The sequence below is a fragment of the Salmo salar genome, chromosome 19 (assembly GCF_965601325.2).
Source record: "Salmo salar chromosome 19, fSalSal1, whole genome shotgun sequence".
Lineage (NCBI taxonomy): Eukaryota > Metazoa > Chordata > Actinopteri > Salmoniformes > Salmonidae > Salmo > Salmo salar.
Window position 1 is genome coordinate 73075001 of NC_138309.1, and position 20638 is coordinate 73095638.

The 20638-nt window shown below is 48.0% G+C and overlaps 1 protein-coding gene across 2 annotated transcripts in view; it reads right to left on the reverse strand.

The window, feature by feature from the left end:
• The window catches only part of LOC106579490 (disco-interacting protein 2 homolog C), a 73541-nt gene that overhangs the window by 49871 nt on the left and 3032 nt on the right, over positions 1-20638 (reverse strand). The window contains exons 2-22 of one of the 2 annotated variants that reach the window (XM_045702631.2): positions 11844-11915; positions 11335-11436; positions 11024-11149; positions 10349-10630; positions 10147-10269; positions 9623-9883; positions 9246-9443; positions 9075-9166; positions 8823-8933; positions 8525-8648; positions 8298-8407; positions 7875-7977; positions 7458-7522; positions 7272-7365; positions 6967-7086; positions 6762-6876; positions 6430-6569; positions 6150-6286; positions 5499-5707; positions 5233-5347; positions 1050-1251 (exon numbers count right to left, since the gene is read on the reverse strand). In XM_045702631.2, coding sequence (XP_045558587.2) covers positions 1050-1251; positions 5233-5347; positions 5499-5707; positions 6150-6286; positions 6430-6569; positions 6762-6876; positions 6967-7086; positions 7272-7365; positions 7458-7522; positions 7875-7977; positions 8298-8407; positions 8525-8648; positions 8823-8933; positions 9075-9166; positions 9246-9443; positions 9623-9883; positions 10147-10269; positions 10349-10630; positions 11024-11149; positions 11335-11436; positions 11844-11915 — 2901 coding nt within the window. Of the gene's footprint in view, positions 1-1049; positions 1252-5232; positions 5348-5498; positions 5708-6149; positions 6287-6429; positions 6570-6761; positions 6877-6966; positions 7087-7271; positions 7366-7457; positions 7523-7874; positions 7978-8297; positions 8408-8524; positions 8649-8822; positions 8934-9074; positions 9167-9245; positions 9444-9622; positions 9884-10146; positions 10270-10348; positions 10652-11023; positions 11150-11334; positions 11437-11843; positions 11916-20638 lie in introns of both variants that reach the window. The other variant, XM_045702630.2, reaches the window with a different exon arrangement.

The window sequence follows — 20638 nt, forward strand, 5'->3', positions numbered from 1 at the left end:
CTAGGTCTCTCTCTAGCTCTGTCTCTCTCTAGCTCTGTCTCTCTCTAGCTCTGTCTCTAGGTCTCACTCTCTCTGTCTCTCTCTAGCTCCGTCTCTAAGTCTCTCTCTCTCTGTCTCTCTCTAGCTCTGTCTCTAGGTCTCTCTCTCTCTCTGTCTCTCTCTAGCTCTGTCTCTAGGTCTCTCTCTAGCTCTGTCTCTCTCTAGCTCCGTCTCTAGGTCTCTCTCTCTCTCTCTCTCTCTCTCTCTCTAGCTCTGTCTCTAGGTCTCTCTCTCTAGGTCTCTCTCTCTCTGTCTCTCTCTAGCTCTGTCTCTAGGTCTCTCTCTCTCTTCTGTCTCTCTCTAGCTCTATCTCTAGGCCCCTCTCAAGCTCTGTCTCTCTCTAGCTCTGTCTCTAGGTCCCTCTCAAGCTCTGTCTCTCTCTAGCTCTGTCTCTGGGTCTCTCTCTCTCTGTCTCTCTCTAGCTCTGTCTCTAGGTCTCTCTCTCTCTCTGTCTCTAGGTCTCTCTCTCTCTGTCTCTCTCTAGCTCTGTCTCTAGGTGTCTCTCTAGCTCTGTCTCTCTCTAGCTCCGTCTCTAGGTCTCTTTCTCTCTTCTGTCTCTCTCTAGCTCTATCTCTAGGTCCCTCTCAAGCTCTGTCTCTCTCTAGCTCTGTCTCTAGGTCTCTCTCTCTCTCTCTCTCTCTCTAGCTCTGTCTCTAGGTCTCTCTCTCTAGGTCTCTCTCTCTCTGTCTCTCTCTAGCTCTGTCTCTAGGTCTCTCTCTCTAGGTCTCTCTCTCTCTGTCTCTCTCTAGCTCTGTCTCTAGGTCTCTCTCTCTCTTCTGTCTCTCTCTAGCTCTGTCTCTAGGTCTCTCTCTCTCTCTTCTGTCTCTCTCTAGCTCTGTCTCTAGGTCCCTCTCTCTCTCTCTCTCTCTGTGTGTCTCGGTCTCTCTCACTCAATCACTCACTCTCACTCCCTCCCTCTCTGCCTCTCTAGCTCTGTCTCTAGGTCTCTCTCTTTCTGTCCCTCTCTCTCTCACTGTGTCCCTCTCTCTCTTTTTCTCTGTCTGTCTCACCTGGTTGTTTCTGTCGTGGTTTGGGCAGGTTGGTAACACAGGTGTGAGGACACATGAGGACGTTACAGGGGTGCAGCCCCCCCTCCAGGTACAGCTGTTTGGTCTCAGACAGGTGTATACCCCCCAGGGGGGTCTTAGGGAGGGTGTTGGCCGGAACTAACCCCAGGCAGAACACACCCACACCATGGATACTGTCTATCGCCTGTCAATCACACACACACACAGGGGAGGAGTCAAGAGATCATCAACAAAAAAACCTCTGCAGTCAGTTCAAAAGTAGTGTACGCACCTCGAATGAAGTGACGAGAAAAACTGATTACTGCAATATTTTGACCGGTCTGTGTTCTGGTTGCATTATGGTCGTACTGTGGTCGTGTTGAGGTAGTGTTACCTACATTATGGTCGTGTTGAGGTAGTGTTACCTACATTATGGTCGTGTTGAGGTAGTGTTACCTACATTATGGTCGTGTTGAGGTGATGTTACCTACATTATGGTCGTGTTGAGGTAGTGTTACCTACATTATGGTCGTACTGTGGTCGTGTTGAGGTAGTGTTACCTGCATTATGGTCGTGTTGAGGTAGTGTTACCTGCATTATGGTCGTGTTTAGGTGATGTTACCTGCATTATGGTCGTGTTGAGGTAGTGTTACCTGCATTATGGTCGTACTGTGGTCGTGTTGAGGTAGTGTTACCTACATTATGGTCGTACTGTGGTCGTGTTGAGGTAGTGTTACCTACATTATGGTCGTGTTGAGGTAGTGTTACCTACATTATGGTCGTGTTGAGGTAGTGTTACCTACATTATGGTCGTGTTGAGGTGATGTTACCTACATTATGGTCGTGTTGAGGTAGTGTTACCTACATTATGGTCGTACTGTGGTCGTGTTGAGGTAGTGTTACCTACATTATGGTCGTGTTGAGGTAGTGTTACCTACATTATGGTCGTACTGTGGTCGTGTTGAGGTAGTGTTACCTACATTATGGTCGTGTTGATGTAGTGTTACCTGCATTATGGTCGTGTTGAGGTAGTGTTACCTACATTATGGTCGTACTGTGGTCGTGTTGAGGTAGTGTTACCTGCATTATGGTCGTGTTGAGGTAGTGTTACCTGCATTATGGTCGTGTTTAGGTGATGTTACCTGCATTATGGTCGTACTGTGGTGGTGTTGAGGTAGAGTTACCTACATTATGGTCGTGTTGAGGTAGTGTTGAGGTAGTGTTATCCACATTATGGTCGTGTTGAGGTAGTGTTACCTGCATTATGGTTGTACTGTGGTCGTGTTGAGGTGATGTTACCTGCATTATGGTCGTGTTGAGGTAGTGTTACCTGCATTATGGTCGTGTTGAGGTAGTGTTACCTGCATTATGGTCGTGTTGAGGTAGTGTTACCTGCATTATGGTCGTGTTGAGGTAGTGTTACTTACATTATGGTCGTACTGTGGTCGTGTTGAGGTGGTGTTACCTGCATTATGGTCGTGTTGAGGTAGTGTTGAGGTAGTGTTACCTGCATTATGGTCGTACTGTGGTCGTGTTGAGGTGATGTTACCTACATTATGGTCGTGTTGAGGTAGTGTTACCTGCATTATGGTCGTGTTGAGGTAGTGTTGAGGTAGTGTTACCTGCATTATGGTCGTACTGTGGTCGTGTTGAGGTGATATTACCTACATTATGGTCGTGTTGAGGTAGTGTTACCTACATTATGGTCGTGTTGAGGTAGTGTTACCTACATTATGGTCGTGTTGAGGTAGTGTTACCTGCATTATGGTCGTACTGTGGTCGTGTTGAGGTAGTGTTACCTACATTATGGTCGTACTGTGGTCGTGTTGAGGTAGTGTTACCTACATTATGGTCGTACTGTGGTCGTGTTGAGGTAGTGTTACCTACATTATGGTCGTGTTGAGGTAGTGTTACCTACATTATGGTCGTGTTGAGGTAGTGTTACCTACATTATGGTCGTGTTGAGGTAGTGTTACCTGCATTATGGTCGTACTGTGGTGGTGTTGAGGTAGTGTTACCTGCATTATGGTCGTGTTGAGGTAGTGTTACCTACATTATGGTCGTACTGTGGTCGTGTTGAGGTAGTGTTACCTACATTATGGTCGTACTGTGGTCGTGTTGAGGTGATGTTACCTGCATTATGGTCGTGTTGAGGTAGTGTTACCTACATTATGGTCGTACTGTGGTCGTGTTGAGGTGATATTACCTACATTATGGTCGTGTTGAGGTAGTGTTACCTACATTATGGTCGTACTGTGGTCGTGTTGAGGTGATGTTACCTGCATTATGGTCGTACTGTGGTCGTGTTGAGGTGATGTTACCTGCATTATGGTCGTACTGTGGTCGTGTTGAGGTGATGTTACCTGCATTATGGTCGTGTTGAGGTAGTGTTACCTACATTATGGTCGTACTGTGGTCGTGTTGAGGTAGTGTTACCTGCATTATGGTCGTGTTGAGGTAGTGTTGAGGTAGTGTTACCTGCATTATGGTCGTACTGTGGTCGTGTTGAGGTGATATTACCTACATTATGGTCGTGTTGAGGTAGTGTTACCTACATTATGGTCGTGTTGAGGTAGTGTTACCTACATTATGGTCGTGTTGAGGTAGTGTTACCTGCATTATGGTCGTACTGTGGTCGTGTTGAGGTAGTGTTACCTACATTATGGTCGTACTGTGGTCGTGTTGAGGTAGTGTTACCTACATTATGGTCGTACTGTGGTCGTGTTGATGTAGTGTTACCTACATTATGGTCGTGTTGAGGTAGTGTTACCTACATTATGGTCGTGTTGAGGTAGTGCTACCTACATTATGGTCGTGTTGAGGTAGTGTTACCTGCATTATGGTCGTACTGTGGTGGTGTTGAGGTAGTGTTACCTGCATTATGGTCGTGTTGAGGTAGTGTTACCTACATTATGGTCGTACTGTGGTCGTGTTGAGGTAGTGTTACCTACATTATGGTCGTACTGTGGTCGTGTTGAGGTGATGTTACCTGCATTATGGTCGTGTTGAGGTAGTGTTACCTACATTATGGTCGTACTGTGGTCGTGTTGAGGTGATATTACCTACATTATGGTCGTGTTGAGGTAGTGTTACCTACATTATGGTCGTACTGTAGTCGTGTTGAGGTGATGTTACCTGCATTATGGTCGTACTGTGGTCGTGTTGAGGTGATGTTACCTGCATTATGGTCGTACTGTGGTCGTGTTGAGGTGATGTTACCTGCATTATGGTCGTGTTGAGGTAGTGTTACCTACATTATGGTCGTACTGTGGTCGTGCTGAGGTGATGTTACCTGCATTATGGTCGTGTTGAGGTAGTGTTACCTGCATTATGGTCGTGTTGAGGTAGTGTTACCTACATTATGGTCGTACTGTGGTCGTGCTGAGGTGATGTTACCTGCATTATGGTCGTACTGTGGTGGTGTTGAGGTAGTGTTACCTGCATTATGGTCGTGTTGAGGTAGTGTTACCTACATTATGGTCGTGTTGAGGTAGTGTTACCTACATTATGGTCGTGTTTAGGTAGTGTTACCTACATTATGGTCGTGTTGAGGTAGTGTTACCTGCATTATGGTCGTGTTTAGGTAGTGTTACCTACATTATGGTCGTGTTGAGGTAGTGTTACCTGCATTATGGTCGTGTTGAGGTAGTGTTACCTACATTATGGTCGTACTGTGGTCGTGCTGAGGTGATGTTACCTGCATTATGGTCGTACTGTGGTGGTGTTGAGGTAGTGTTACCTGCATTATGGTCGTGTTGAGGTAGTGTTACCTACATTATGGTCGTGTTGAGGTAGTGTTACCTGCATTATGGTCGTGTTGAGGTAGTGTTACCTGCATTATGGTCGTGTTGAGGTAGTGTTACCTACATTATGGTCGTACTGTGGTCGTGCTGAGGTGATGTTACCTGCATTATGGTCGTACTGTGGTGGTGTTGAGGTAGTGTTACCTGCATTATGGTCGTGTTTAGGTAGTGTTACCTACATTATGGTCGTACTGTGGTCGTGCTGAGGTGATGTTACCTGCATTATGGTCGTGTTGAGGTAGTGTTACCTACATTATGGTTGTACTGTGGTCGTGCTGAGGTGATGTTACCTGCATTATGGTCGTGTTGAGGTAGTGTTACCTGCATTATGGTCGTGTTGAGGTAGTGTTACCTGCATTATGGTCGTGTTGAGGTGATGTTACCTGCAGCACGCGGCTCATCCACTGGAAGCTGTCCTCCTCAGTAGAGTCTGGTCTCTGCTCTGCTACTACCACGATACGCTCATCACGCAGCACGGTCACACTGAACACTGCTATCCTGGAGCCACGGACAGACAGAAGGTTAGAGTTAGATGGTTATTAAGGTACTGTATATGTACTGCTACCTTTTACATGCAGAGTACAAAGGAGAATACTATTCCCTATGTAGGGCACTACTTTTGACCAGAACTTGCGGCCCGGTTGCATACCTCCCCCTGTAGACGAATTTCATTGGCTCCACGGCCAGTGCGGTGGCTACGATGTCATCAGCGTTATGCCTGCGCCCGCTGACCATGATGAGGCCGTCCATCTTTCCGGAGATAAACACCAGACCACCTGGACCCACAAAGCCCAGCAGCCCCGTACGCACAAACGCATACTCACTGACCAGACCTCCACCTGAGGCTACAGGGAACACCTACACACACACGTATCATACACACATATTATACACAAACATTATACACACATATTATACACAAACATTATACACACACATTATACACACACATTATACACACGTATCATACACAAACATTATACACACAAACATTATACACACAAACATTATACACACAAACATTATACACACACATTATACACACAAACATTATACACACTAACATTATACACACAAACATTATACACACACAAACATTATACACAAACATTATACACACAAACATTATACACACACATATCATACACAAACATTATACATAGATGTTATAAACAAACACCCACGCGTTATACACATATTGTACATGCACTCACACACACACACACACACACACACACACACACACACACACACACACACACACACACACACACACACACACACACACACATCTCCTTACCTCAAAGGTGTTCTTGGTCATGCCTGTCAATCCATAGTAAGAGGTTCCCGTGGCGACAGAACACACACACAGCTCCCCGATCTCATCTGTCTTACACAGGAGAGGCACACCCTCTGGCTTCACCACACACACTACGGCTGGGGACAGAACACACACATTAAACCTCACATTCACCCCTCACAAAACTGGAGCTGAAGAAGAGAGCAGAGTTAACACACACACACAGGTATGTACATGTACACAAAAGTGCACGCGCACACACACAAACACAGACCCCTACCTCCAGGCATAACAGTGCCCACATCCTGCACAGTGAGGACTGACAATCGCTCCTCGGTGTCGACGCGGACCACACTGTAACTCAGACCCTGCATGGAGAGAACCCCTCGGCCTGGGGGCTGGCTACTGTCCTCCACCGGCCTGGATCAGAGAAACAGAGACAGGGAGAGAAAGGAAGAGCTATATCACACTATAACACATCTAAGCTAGTGCCCCCTCAGCCAATTCACCTAGTGAGAATACTTTTCCAAACCAACAAAATCTAAATGTTTAGTCTGTTACTCTAGGATAGACCAAGTGAGAATGCTGCTGATTATGATGATGTGTGTGCACCTCCTGATGGCAACGGTCAGGGCTTCAGGGGAGCTGGCACAGGGACAGATGACCTCTGACCTCAAGCCTTTACTCTGGAACACGTTGAGGAACGCATCGCAGGACGAGATAGACCCTGGAGGAGGAGAGGAAAGAGGGATGAAAGGAGGACAGGAGCGGAGAGGAGGGCAAGATAGATTGAGGTGGGAAGTAGAGTGATAGTTACAGGGGTTAGATCCGTCGGCGACCAGCAGCATACGGAGGGAACTCAGGCTGATGTCCTTCTGCTCTCTGTGGGCCACCAGAGCCCAGTGCATGTCCCTGGACTTTACACACGCTACCTTGGCTGGAGAGGGACACACACAGTGTTGACATCAGTTCTAACAAAAAGTTGGCGTCAAATACTGACTGAATGATTGACATATGACTTGATGAGAATATCTTATAGATTGACAGATGAATTGATTATAGAGTGGTTGATTGACAGGTTGGATAAGAGTGTCTGCTAAATGACTAAGATGTGTGTCTGACCTTTGAAGTGGTAGACCTTCTGTATCCAGGACAACGGGTTGACCTTCATCAGAGAGTAGGGAACGCTGATCACATGCATCATGTTCATCACACTCTGGAGATGGGAGACACACATAACCTTCAACCTCTAACCTTTAACCCCTTATCATACTTTCCCTGCACCTGACCTCTAGTAGCAGGTCTTACCGTGAGGATGCCGTGCCACAGTCCCACATCCTTCTTAAAGTCTAGAACATTCACTATGGTCTCCGCTGCAGAGAGAGGGGAGGTGGAGGGGGTAGAAGAGAGGAGTGAGAGAGGGAGGGAGGGAGACAAAGAGAGAGTTAGAGATTACCTGGCAGAGGGTGTGTCTGTGGGAGCGCACGTGTGTCTGTCTGTGTGTGTGTGTGTCTGTGTGTGTGTGTGTGTGTGTGTGTGTGTGTGTGTGTGTGTGTGTGTGTGTGTGTGTGTGTGTGTGTGGTGGTGAGTGAGTGAGTGAGTGAGTGAGTGAGTGAGTGAGTGAGTGAGTGAGTGAGTGAGTGAGTGAGTGAGTGAGTGAGTGAGTGAGTGAGTGAGTGAGTGAGAGAGAGAGACTGTCTGTTAGACTTAAAGTGAGTGTCTTACCTTCTGTGTAGCCACACGACTGTGTGAGGGATTGGCAGTGAGTCAGCAGAGCGATCCTCATCACCGTCACGCCCAGGACACTCCCATCCTTACACGTTTTATACTGAGAGAGAGAGAGAGAGAGAGAGAGAGAGAGAGAGAGAGACAAAGAGAGAGAGAGACAAAGAGAGAGAGAGACAAAGAGAGAGACAAAGAGAGAGAGACAAAGAGAGAGACAAAGAGAGAGAGACAAAGAGAGAGAGACAAAGAGAGAGAGAGAGAGAGAGAGAGAGAGAGAGAGAGAGAGAGAATGCAAGTGAAAATGTCTATGCGTAGAGTAACAAATAAATACATTTTTTTTAAACTTAGCTTTTTCTAAAGAAATGTGTATTGAGTTGCATTAGAAGTTCTCCTTGTAACAGCAATGCAATGAATGTGCATTACCTCTATATAGGCTGTGTCGCTGTTTGCATCTTTGATGTGAGGGAACCAATCTCTAGGAGGTTTGGAGAGATGCTTCGACTCAGTCACGAACCACAGCAGCTTAGGCCACCCTAGAGAGACAGAGTAGCAATCATTAGGGTGCCTTCATACACTGTCAAGGGACTTGATTACTTTAACCTTTTCTTTGAATATAGTATATATAAACACATGTACACACATACACTTACCTCTGAACTGTGGTATCTCTCCTGTAGTGCTCTTGGGCAAGCCTTTATGGCAGGCATCACTGGTCAGCGCCACGGTAACCCCACAGCTTCCCAATAGGAACCCGATCTGCTGGCTGCCAGCGTCCTATTGGACAAGATAGACACGTTTAAGTCCAAGACAAGAAAATTCTATACATATATTTGATTGAATGTGCTTATTGCTTATACAACAAAAGATACATTAATTCAATGAAAGAAGGTGTTCCCCAGGGCTCAGTGCTCTGACCCCTGATTTATGTATTCACTAGATGTACTGTACCTTGCGTGTGAGAGGCACCTCTATGGGTACAGGGACCACCTCAGCCAGCAGGCAGCCGTAGAAGGCCACCATGAAGGCCACCGGGTCATTGTTAGGAAACACCAGCGCCACCTAGTGGATGGGACGAATACAGACAATGAGAAAATATTACAATCCGTCTTGACCTTAATCCTTCTGAAAATAACATAACACAAAAAGCAATATTTTTACTAGTTATTTCATTCAAGGGATGGATTTTCTACATGTACTCACTCTGTCCCCCGGTCGCAACATGGGCTCCTGCTTGCTGCCCAGCTTGTGGAGGATGTTATAGGCCAGCTTGATACTCCGAGACCACAGCTTCCCTGTGGACACAACACAAGGCTGAGTAAGTGTGCGTGTGCGTGTGCGTACGTGGGTGTGTGGGTGTGTGTGTGTGGTTACCGTATGTGAGTACATATAGAGGTTTTCCAGTGGTATCCAGGCTGGTGAGACAGGGCGCTTTAGGGCTGATGGTGCCCCAGCGTTGGAGAGCTGCCTCCAGGGAGGGGGGCCAGTTAGTCACCACCCCCAGGGCTTCTCCGCTTACTGCCAACATTTCTGCCCCCTCCGGACGCGGCTGCTTAGGATCTGGCTGCTGGACTACAAAGAGTGAAAGAGAGACAGAGACTTTTATTGCGAAACATGCAAATAAGACCATTAAACACACTACAGTTTACTGTACAAACTTCCACTAAACATAGAGACAGAGAAAATAGCTAGACAGCTAGATTTAAAGCTTAGTCGATTTATTTATAGATTTATTGGTTGATAGCTCCTACCTTCTAGAAGTTCTTCAAAGTCATCAACAAAGAACTCTCTGAGCGGAGGTCTACGAGGCATTTTCAGAGTGTTCACTAACTGCTGGATCTTAGCAGACACACGACTGCTGACCGGGACACCGTCTCCAGTCTCCATGCGCTCAGCATTGCCGTATTTCTGAGTGTTTCGGGCGATGGTTCCTATGTGGCGCTCTGAGTGGGGGCGGGAGTGGGAGGAGTCAGACGAATAGCCAGTCACATCAGGAGGAGCAGAGTGATTCTCTACACACACACAGAGAGAGATGGAGAGAGAGAGACAGAAAGAGATGGAGAGAGGAGAGAAAGACAGAGACAAAGAGAGAGAGACAGAAAGAGAGACAGAAAGAGAGAGACAGAAAGAGAAAGACAGAAAGCGATGGAGAGAAGAGAGAGACACAGAGACAAAGAGAGAGAGACAGAAAGAGAGAGACAGAACGAGAGAGGGAGAGTTAAAGCAGTGGTGGGGCACATGTATAAAAAAGGTATGTGTGTGTGTGTGTACTGACCATCAGACTCCAGCGGTGGAGGCCACAGCATATCAGAGCCGAACTCACAGGATCTTCTGAGAGAGCCTCCGTTCTCCGCCATGCCCAGAGCTGCCTTACGCTTCAGAGACAGGTGCCCTATACCTGTAGACACACACATAAAGATTAGACATAAACACACATGTCCTGTACACACACATACACACAGTGAAGTTGTACTCACCGTGGTGTGTTTGTGAGTGGTGAGCTGACACGTGGTGTGACTGGGTCAGGTGTGTGTGTGTGAGGTGGGCGTGTGCCAGGTGTGGGTGAGAGAGGTGTGTGTGTGCGAGCGAGTCGGCCAGTCGTCCTGCATTGCCACTTCCTCCGCTCTGAGTGGACGATGACGACGAGGAGGTGGAGCCTAGGTGGGCTGGACCTAAGTGGGCAGGGCGAGTCATCCAGTGTTCCATTCCCGGCATGTCATTGCCTGGCCCCGCCTCTTCCTCTGAGCCCGACGACGAGTCTGAGCACAGTGGGGACAGGCCTAGTGAGGGTCAGTAACCTTCATACAACTTCCATACAATATAACTACAACCCATAGCTAACTAAAACACAACCTAACCCCAACCCTATGACACAGTGGAGACCGGCCTAGTGACGGTCAGTAACCTTCATCCAACTTTACTACAGCATAACACAAACATAATCATAACCAGTGCTTGACTTGGACTAAAATAGGAGCCGGTACTCATTTAGATGTATTATATGTAGGTGCAGGAACTCTGCAATACTTGTGAGCTAATAATATTCTGTAAGGGCTGCAGGAACTCAAGCAGTAGAAAATGTTCAGGGGAGCTCCTGCCCAAGTCAAGCACTGAACATAACCTGATGAACATAATGAGTGTGTGTGTCTCACCTGGGGGTGTGTATGCATCCATGGATGTCTGTACCACCAGTGATCGTCGTTTGGAGGGCATAGGCACTGCCACGTTGCTCTCCACATGTCTGGCTAACACTGCCTGCACCGCCTCACTGTGGACGTCTAGGGGGCGATATGGTGTTGGAGAGAGATGGGCAGGAATTATGTTAGTCAATTTAATTAAAAACTACATCTATATTATATGTTTATAGTGAAAGGACTGACTAAAGGCGTGTCTATCGACCAACAGTTTGAATAACTCTGGTCTAAAGTAATGTTAATCTGGAATAAAGGAAAGGTGTGTTTACCTGAACGGTAGCGTTCATCACGTGTTCCAGAAGAGCGCCGTCTGTGGAAGCGAGCGGCAGATGGGGGGGCAAAGGGGGGGCGGTGAGACATACCCTCCATACCTGCACACACACACACACACACACACACACACACACACACACACACACACACACACACACACACACACACACACACACACACACACACACACACAGGGAAAGTCAGACAGAAAAAGAATGAGCGAGTCAAAAAGATACAGTCAAAGTCACAGACAGAGAGAGATACAAAAATCCCCCCAAATTCTCAGTGTGGAAGGAGCTTTCAGCATATTCAATATGCTGCTACATTCAGCGCATTGGAGTAATACAAAGTCTTGTGACTGAGAGAGAGAGAGAGAGAGAGAGAGAGAGAGAGAGAGAGAGAGAGAGAGAGAGGGTTTAGACGAGGAGGGTCAAACCCAGAGGGACTAGCATAGATGTGCTGCATACAGGTGATCTACTAGAGGACAGACTGTGTATTTATGTACCTCCAGGATGAGGAAAGTAGGCCCTGATCAGCTTAGACCGCTTCTTCTCATAACCCTTCTGTGTGATGTCACCTGGCAGAGAGAGAGAGGGGGGATAGAGAGAGGGAGAGAGAGAGGGGGGATAGAGAGAGGGAGAGAGAGAGGGGGGATAGAGAGAGGGAGAGAGAGAGGGGGATAGAGAGAGGGAGAGAGAGAGGGGGGATAGAGAGAGGGAGAGAGAGAGGGGGGATAGAGAGAGGGAGAGAGAGGGGGGGATAGAGAGAGGGAGAGAGAGAGGGGGGATAGAGAGAGGGAGAGAGAGAGGGGGGATAGAGAGAGGGAGAGAGAGAGGGGGGATAGAGAGAGGGAGAGAGAGAGGGGGATAGAGAGAGGGAGAGAGAGAGAGAGGTTGTTTTGAGTGTAAGAGTATCAGTTAACCCAGTTTTTTGACAAGGCCTCAGAACCCACCCCTTTAGTGTGTGTGAGAGAACATTTTATTTTTTAGAGTGAATGACAGACAGAGAAAGCGAGAGCATGTGTTTCACAATCTGACCATGGAGAATGGACAGAACATCTGGGTCCAATCTGCTCATCTGTTCCTTGCTATGATATTCAGGCATGTGTGTGTGTGTGTGTGTGTGTGTGTGTGTGTGTGTGGTGTGTGTGTGTGTGTGTGTGTGTGTGTGTGTGTGTGTGTGTGTGTCTGTGAGGCTTTTCTGCAGATCAGATACAGCATTCCTGTTTCCGCACGCACGCACGCACACACACACTGTCCACAGGGAGACACCATCTTCCAATCTTATCGCAGCGGAGCAGGGAGGGAGTTGCCTAGCAACCGTTCTCCTGGAAAAGGCCTGGTGGCCATCTTGGATTTCCAGATGTGAAAACTGGGCTAATGATCCCTGCATGAGTGTGTGTGTGTGTGTGTGTGTGTGTGTGTGTGTGTGTGTGTGTGTGTGTGTGTGTGTGTGTGAGTGTGTGAGAGAGAATACCACAACCCTATGCCCGTTCTCTCTCTCACTCCTATTCTCTCGTACTTCAAATTATATTTTTCTCTCAGTCTCTCACAGTTTGATACTATTCATGTTTTGCACATTTCGTCATAATATAGTTTGAACATTCGTTTGGACGTTTTGGACTCTCAAAAGTGTATTACTGTGGCTTGGACATTTCAAAAGGAGGCAAATAATTTGTAGGAAAACCTTGTGTCATGATTTTGATGTCGCCAGACTGACTTTAGATGGAGTATAACGTTAGCTAGCTAGTTAAGAATTTTAGCTAGCTAACATTAGCATTGCTAGCTATTTTTGACAAACTTTGCTAGCTAATGACAACATTGCCATCTATTTAAAGTAAATTTGATGACATGATAATGATGGAAAAGTTGTTTCCTACAGAATATCTGCCTACTTTAGCAATGTCATCGTATTTCCAAGCCACTATAGTGTAATTTAGAACAAACAGCCGTTAGCCTCCGTCCAGAATGATTGGGCTTATCATTACTTTTTGGCACCGGCATCGCCGGCAGAGGGAGGCTTGAGAACATTCATAACAATGGCATGACACGACCGAGTGACGGAGATGCAACCTATGAATACAGCTGAGAGGGAATCTATAGTCCATGTCACAACCACAAAAGCAATGTCTCATTTTCCTATTTAGAAAATGTGTAATAAAACTGAAAATTCCAGTTTCCTTCAAGTGGCTGAAAATTGCTAACCAACATAGAACCTTTGGAAAGTGTGTGCTTTTGTGTGTCTCACATTGATCTTCAGAATCACATCTACACCCAGCTGTGATCGGTTACAGTCTAAGCAGCATTCCTTCCCTATTGGTCATTGTGAACAAATTAAAATCACACAGATAGACAGTGGGAGAGAGATGTCATTCCAATCACTCTGTGTACCTCTCCCTCTCTTTCACTCTCTGGTTTCTCCTTTTATCTTTGTATCCATTACAATCTCCTTTCATGTGATCTCACACACACACACACACACACACACACACACACACACACACACACACACACACACACACACACACACACACATACATACATCATGGGGACATTGGGCTTTCAGGCTGAAACTCATGTCCCAGAGTCCTCTGTCTATACACAAACGTGTCCAGAGCTGGGCCAGAGGGCTCACACACACAGAATGGTCACTTGATGGGCCAGAGGGCTCACACACACAGAATGGTCACTTGATGGGCCAGAGGGCTCACACACACAGAATGGTCACTTGATGGGCCAGAGGGCTCACACACACAGAATGGTCACTTGATGGGCCAGAGGGCTCACACACACAGAATGGTCACTTGATGGGCCAGAGGGCTCACACACACAGAATGGTCACTTGATGGGCCAGAGGGCTCACACACACAGAATGGTCACTTGATGGGCCAGAGGGCTCACACACATGGAATGGTCACTTGATGGGCCAGAGGGCTCACACACACATGGAATGGTCACTTGATGGGCCAGAGGGCTCACACACACAGAATGGTCACTTGATGGGCCAGAGGGCTCACACACACAGAATGGTCACTTGATGGGCCAGAGGGCTCACACACACAGAATGGTCACTTGATGGGCCAGAGGGCTCACACACACAGAATGGTCACTTGATGGGCCAGAGAAATAAAGAGAGGAAGGTGGGAGAATAATATGCTGTGTAGCACAATACTTTTTGGCTCCTTCTCCGTTGCCGACGTGACTAAGACATTTAAGTGTGTTAATCCTCGCAAGGCTGCCGGCCCAGACGGCATCCCTAGCCGCATCCTCAGAGCATGTGCAGACCAGCTGGCTGGAGTGTTTACGGACATATTCAATCTCTCCCTATCTCAGTCTGCTGTCCCCACTTGTTTCAAGATGTCCACCATTGTTCCTGTACCCAAGAAAGCAAAGGTAACTGAACTAAATGACTATCGCCCCGTAGCACTCACCTCTGTCATCATGAAGTGCTTTGAGAGGCTAGTTAAGGATCATATAAACTCTACCCTACCCTACCTGACACCCTAGACCCACTTCAATTTGCTTACCGCCCCAATAGATGCACAGATGATGCAATCGCCATCGCACTGCACACTGCCCTATCCCATCTGGACAAGAGGAATACCTATGTAAGAATGCTGTTCATTGACTATAGCTCAGCATGCAACACCATAGTACCCTCCAAGCTCATCATTAACCTCTCTTGGGTAGGGGGCAGTATTTTCACATCCGGATAAAAAACGTACCCGATTTAATCTGGTTATTACTCCTGCCCAGAAACTAGAATATGCATATAATTTTTGATTTGGATAGAAAACACCCTAAAGTTTCTAAAACTGTTTGAATGGTGTCTGTGAGTATAACAGAACTCATATCAGGCCAAAACCTGAGAAGATTCTATACAGGAAGTGCCCTCGCTGAATATTTCTTAGCCTTCTATAACCTCTTTATCGAAAACAGAGGATCTCTGCTGTAACGTGACATTTTCTAAGGCTCCCATAGGCTCTCAGAAGGCGCCAGAACGGGGAATGATGACTCTGCAGTCCCTGGCTGAAAAACAGTAGCTCATTTGGAAAGTGGTTGATCTGAGAACAATGACACGGGAGCGTGCGTGCACGTGTAGACACCGTTTTCTTCTTTCAGTCTTTGAACGAAAACAACGTCTCCCGGTCGGAATATTATCGCTATTTTACGAGAAAAATCGCATAAAAATTTATTTTAAACAGCGTTTGACATGCTTCGAAGTACGGTAATGGAATATTTTGAAATTTTTTGTCACGACATGCGTCCGCGCGTCACCGTTTGGATAGGGACCTGAACGCACGGACAAAACAGAGGATATTTGAACATAACTATGGATTATTTTGAACCAAAACAACATTTGTGGTTGAAGTATAAGTCCTGGGAGCATTCTCGTGCATTCTGACGAAGAACAGCAAAGGTAATCCAATTTTTCTTATAGTAATTCTGAGTTTAGTGAACGCCAAACTTGGTGGGTGTTAAATTAGCTAGCCCGTGATGGTGAGCTATCTACTCAGAATATTGCAAAATGTGCTTTTGCCGAAAAGCTATTTTAAAATCTGACACCGCGATTGCATAAAGGAGTTCTGTATCTATAATTCTTAAAATAATTGTTATGTTTTTTGTGAACGTTTATCGTGAGTAATTTAGTAAATTCACCGGAAGTTTTCGGTATGTTTGCTAGTTCTGAACGTCACATGCTAATGTAAAAAGCTGGTTTTTGATATAAATATGAACTTGATTGAACAAAACATGCATGTTGTCACGTCCTGACCAGTAGAGGGTGTAGTTGGGTCAGGACGTGGCAGAAGGGAGTAAGTGTTTTATTGTTTCATTTAATTTTGGCCGTGTGACTTCCAATCAAGCACAGCTTTAGAGGGTTGTGGTTGATTGGGAGTCACACATAAGTTGCCTACGTTTCCGTTGTGTGGTGTGGGTAATTGTGCTTGTCACTGTTGTTGCACCTGACAGGACTGTGTTGGCTGTCAGTTTTGTTGTTTTGTTAATTGCATAGTGTTCGTAACATTAAAAATGACGAACCCTAACTCCGCCGCATTTTGGTCCACTTCTTCCGTAGACAGCCGTTACAGAATTACCCACCAAACCAGGACCAAGCGGCGGAAGAGGAAGGAGCAGCAGGACTACTGCGTTATGGACAAATGGACATGGGAACAGATCCTGGACGGAGAGGGACCATGGACTCAGGCTGGGGATTATCGCCTCCCGCAGTGGGAGATTGAAGCGGCGAGAGCGGAGAGGCGATACTACGAGGAGAGAGAGCGCAACGAGCGCGAGAGGCAGCCCCAATATTTTTTTTGGGGGGGGGCACACGGGACAGTCGGTGGAGCTGAGGTCGGAACCAGAGCCAGTCGGGATGACATTGGAGGTGAGCGAGGGCTATGAGACAGAGACTGTGACGGGGTTAATGGGAAAATTAGGAGAGAGAGAGATGAGAGAGCTGCTAGGGTGGTGCATAAAGTACGGCATTCGCCCTAATGAGCGTGTCGTGGGTATGATGTCACCTGAGGCAGCTCTCCATACTCGTCCTGAGGTGCGTGCTGGTTGTCTGGTAAAGACTGTGCCTGCGCCCAGAAACAGGCCTCCTCCATGTCTTCCCAGCCCTGCACATCCTGTACCTACGCCCAGAACCAAGCCTCCTGCATGTCTTCCTATCCTGGTCAAGCCCGTGCCTCCTCCACAGACCAGTCCTCCAGTGGGTCTCCCTATCCTGGTCAAGCCCGTGCCTTCTCCACGGACCAGTACTCCAGTGGGTCTCTCTATCCTGGTCAAGCCCGTGTCTCCTCCACGGACCAGTCCTCCAGTGGATCTCCCTATCCTGGTCAAGCCCGTGTCTCCTCCACGGACCGGTCCTCCAGTGGGTCTCTCCACCCTGGTCTCTCCTGTGCCACCTCCTCAAGCCAGGCCTCCGTTATGTCTCCCCAGCCTGGTGAATCCTGAGTCGGAGCTGCCCGCCAGTCAACAGTCGTCAGAGCTGCCCGCCAGTCAACAGTCGTCAGAGCTGCCCGCCAGTCAACAGTCGTCAGAGCTGCCCGCCAGTCAACAGTCGCCAGAGAGGTCAGACTGCCCTGAACTGCCGGAGTGGCCAGACTGCCCTGAACTGCCGGAGTGGCCAGACTGCCCTGAACTGCCGGAGTGGCCAGACTGCCCTGAACTGCCGGAGTGGCCGGACTGCCATGAACTGCCAGAGTGGCCGGACTGCCCTGAACTGCCAGAGTGGCCGGACTGCCCTGAACTGCCAGAGTGGCCGGACTGCCCTGAACTGCCAGAGTGGCCGGACTGCCCTGTTCTGCCAGAGTGGCCGGACTGCCCTGTTCTGCCGGAGTGGCCGGACTGCCCTGTTCTGCCGGAGTGGCCGGACTGCCCTGTTCTGCCGGAGTGGCCGGACTGCCCTGTTCTGCCGGAGTGGCCGGACTGCCCTGTTCTGCCGGAGTGGCCGGACTGCCCTGTTCTGCCAGAGGTGCCCGCCTGCCCTGATCTGCCAGGGTGCCCGGCCTGTCAGGATCAGCCCGAGTGGTCCTCCTGCCCTCCGGTCCAGCCCGAGTGGTCCTCCTGCCCTCCGGCCCAGCCCGAGTGGTCCTCCTGCCTTCCGGCCCAGCCCGAGTGGCCCGCATGCCTTCCGGCCCAGCCCGAGTGGCCCGCATGCCTTCCGGCCCAGCCCGAGTGGCCCGCATGCCTTCCGGCCCAGCCCGAGTGGCCCGCATGCCTTCCGGCCCAGCCCGAGTGGCCCGCATGCCTTCCGGCCCAGCCCGAGTGGCCCGCATGCCTTCCGGCCCAGCCCGAGTGGCCCGCATGCCTTCCGGCCCAGCCCGAGTGGTCCGTCTGCCAGGGTCAGCCCGAGTGGCCCGTCTGCCCGGCGCAGCGATCGGCGCCAACAGAGTGGGCGACGCCGAAGGTGGAGCGAGGTCCACGTCCTGCACCTGAGCCACCTCCAGGATAGGTGGGTTGGGGAGGGAGGGTGTAGCACAGTGCCGTCGGTGACGGCAGCCACCCTCCCTTCCCTCCCTTATTGTTTAGGTGTTCCTTTTTGTTGGGGATTTTTTTTGTGTTTTCCTTTTTTTAGGTGCATCCCGGGGTCTGCACCTTGAGGGGGGGGTACTGTCACGTCCTGACCAGTAGAGGGTGTAGTTGGGTCAGGACGTGGCAGAAGGGAGTAAGTGTTTTATTGTTTCATTTAATTTTGGCCGTGTGACTTCCAATCAAGCACAGCTGTAGAGGGTTGTGGTTGATTGGGAGTCACACATAAGTTGCCTACGTTTCCGTTGTGTGGTGTGGGTAATTGTGCTTGTCACTGTTGTTGCACCTGACAGGACTGTGTTGGCTGTCAGTTTTGTTGTTTTGTTAATTGCATAGTGTTCGTAACATTAAAAATGACGAACCCTAACTCCGCCGCATTTTGGTCCACTTCTTCCGTAGACAGCCGTTACACATGTATTGTATAACATAATGTCCTAGGAGTGTCATCTGATGAAGATCATCAAAGGTTAGTGCTGCATTTAGCTGTGGTTTTGGTTTTTGTGACATTATATGCTAGCTTGAAAAATGGGTGTGTGATTATTTCTGGCTGGGTACTCTCCTGACATAATCTAATGTTTTGCTTTCGTTGTAAAGCCTTTTTGAAATCGGACAATGTGGTTAGATTAACGAGAGTCTTGTCTTTAAAATGGTGTAAAATAGTCATATGTTTGAAAAATTGAAGTTATAGCATTTTTAAGGTTTTTGAATATCGCGCCACTCGATTCCACTGGCTGTTGACTAGGTGGGACGATTTCGTCCCACATACCCGAGAGAGGTTAAGCTCGGGGCCCTGGGTCTGAACCCCGCCCTGTGCAACTGGGCCATGGACTTCCTGACGGGCTGCCTCAGGTGGTGAAGGTGGGAAACAACACCTCCACGTCGCTGATCCTTAACACAGGGGCCCCGCAAGGATGCATGCTCAGCCCCCTTCTGTACCTCCTGTTCACCCATGACTGCGTGTCTACGCACACCTCCAACTCAATCATCATGTTTGCACAAAAGTAGTAGGCCTGATTACCAACGATGACAAGACAGCATACAGGGAGGAGGTGAGGGCCCTGGGAGGGTGGTGCCATGAAAATAACCTCACACTCAAAGTCAACTAAACAAAGGAGCTGATCGTGGACTTCAGGAAACAGAGTAGGGAGCACGTCCCTATCCACATCGATGGGACCATAGTGGAGAAGGTGAAATGTTCCACGGCATACACATCACTGACGATCTGAAATGATCCAGATAGCGTGGTGAAGAAGGCACAACTGCACCTCTTCAACCCTCACAAACTTTTACAGATGCACAATTGAGAGCATCCTGTCGGGCTGTATCACCGCCTGGTACGGCAACTGCACCGCCTGCAACCGCAGGGCTCTACAGAGGGTGGTGCGGTCTGCCCAACGCACCACAGGGGGAAAACTACCTGCCCTCCAGGACACCTACAACACCCAATGTCACAGGAAGGCCAAAAAGATCAAGGACATCAACCACCCGAGCCTTGGCCTGTTCACCCCGCTATCATCCAGAAAGCGAGGTCAGTACAAGTGCATCAAAGCTGGAACCGAGACTGCAAGGCCATCAGACTGTTAAATAGCCATCACTAGCCGGCTTCCACCCAGTTGTGCAACCCTGCTGCTCTATATACATAGACTTGGAATCACTGGCCACTTTAATAATGGAACAGTAGTCATTTTAATAATGTTTAAACATTGTTTACATACTGCTTTACTCATCTATGTACACTACCGGTCAAAAGTTTTTACAACACCTACACATTCCAGGGTTTTTCTTTATTTTTACTACTTTATACATTGTAGAATAATAGTGAAGACATCAAAACTATGAAATAACACATATGTAATCATGTGGTAACCAAAAAGGTGTTAAATCAAAATATATTTTATATTTGAGATTCTTCAAAGTAGCCACCCTTTGCCTTGATGACAGCTTTGCACACTCTTGGCATTTTCTCAACCAGCTTCAGTAGAATATAATACAGTATATACACTACCGGTCAAACTTTTGTTATTTACTTACTTACTGTATTATATTGTACTGTATTTTAGTCAACGCCACACCAACATTGCTCAATCTAATATTTATATATTTCTTAATTCCATTATTTTACTTTTAAATGTGTGTATTGTTGGGAATTGTTAGATTCTACTGCACTGTTGGAGCTAGGAACACAAGCACTTCGCTACACCCGCAATAACATCTGCATGTGACAACAAAATGTACCGTAATTTCCGGACTATTAAGCGCACCTGAA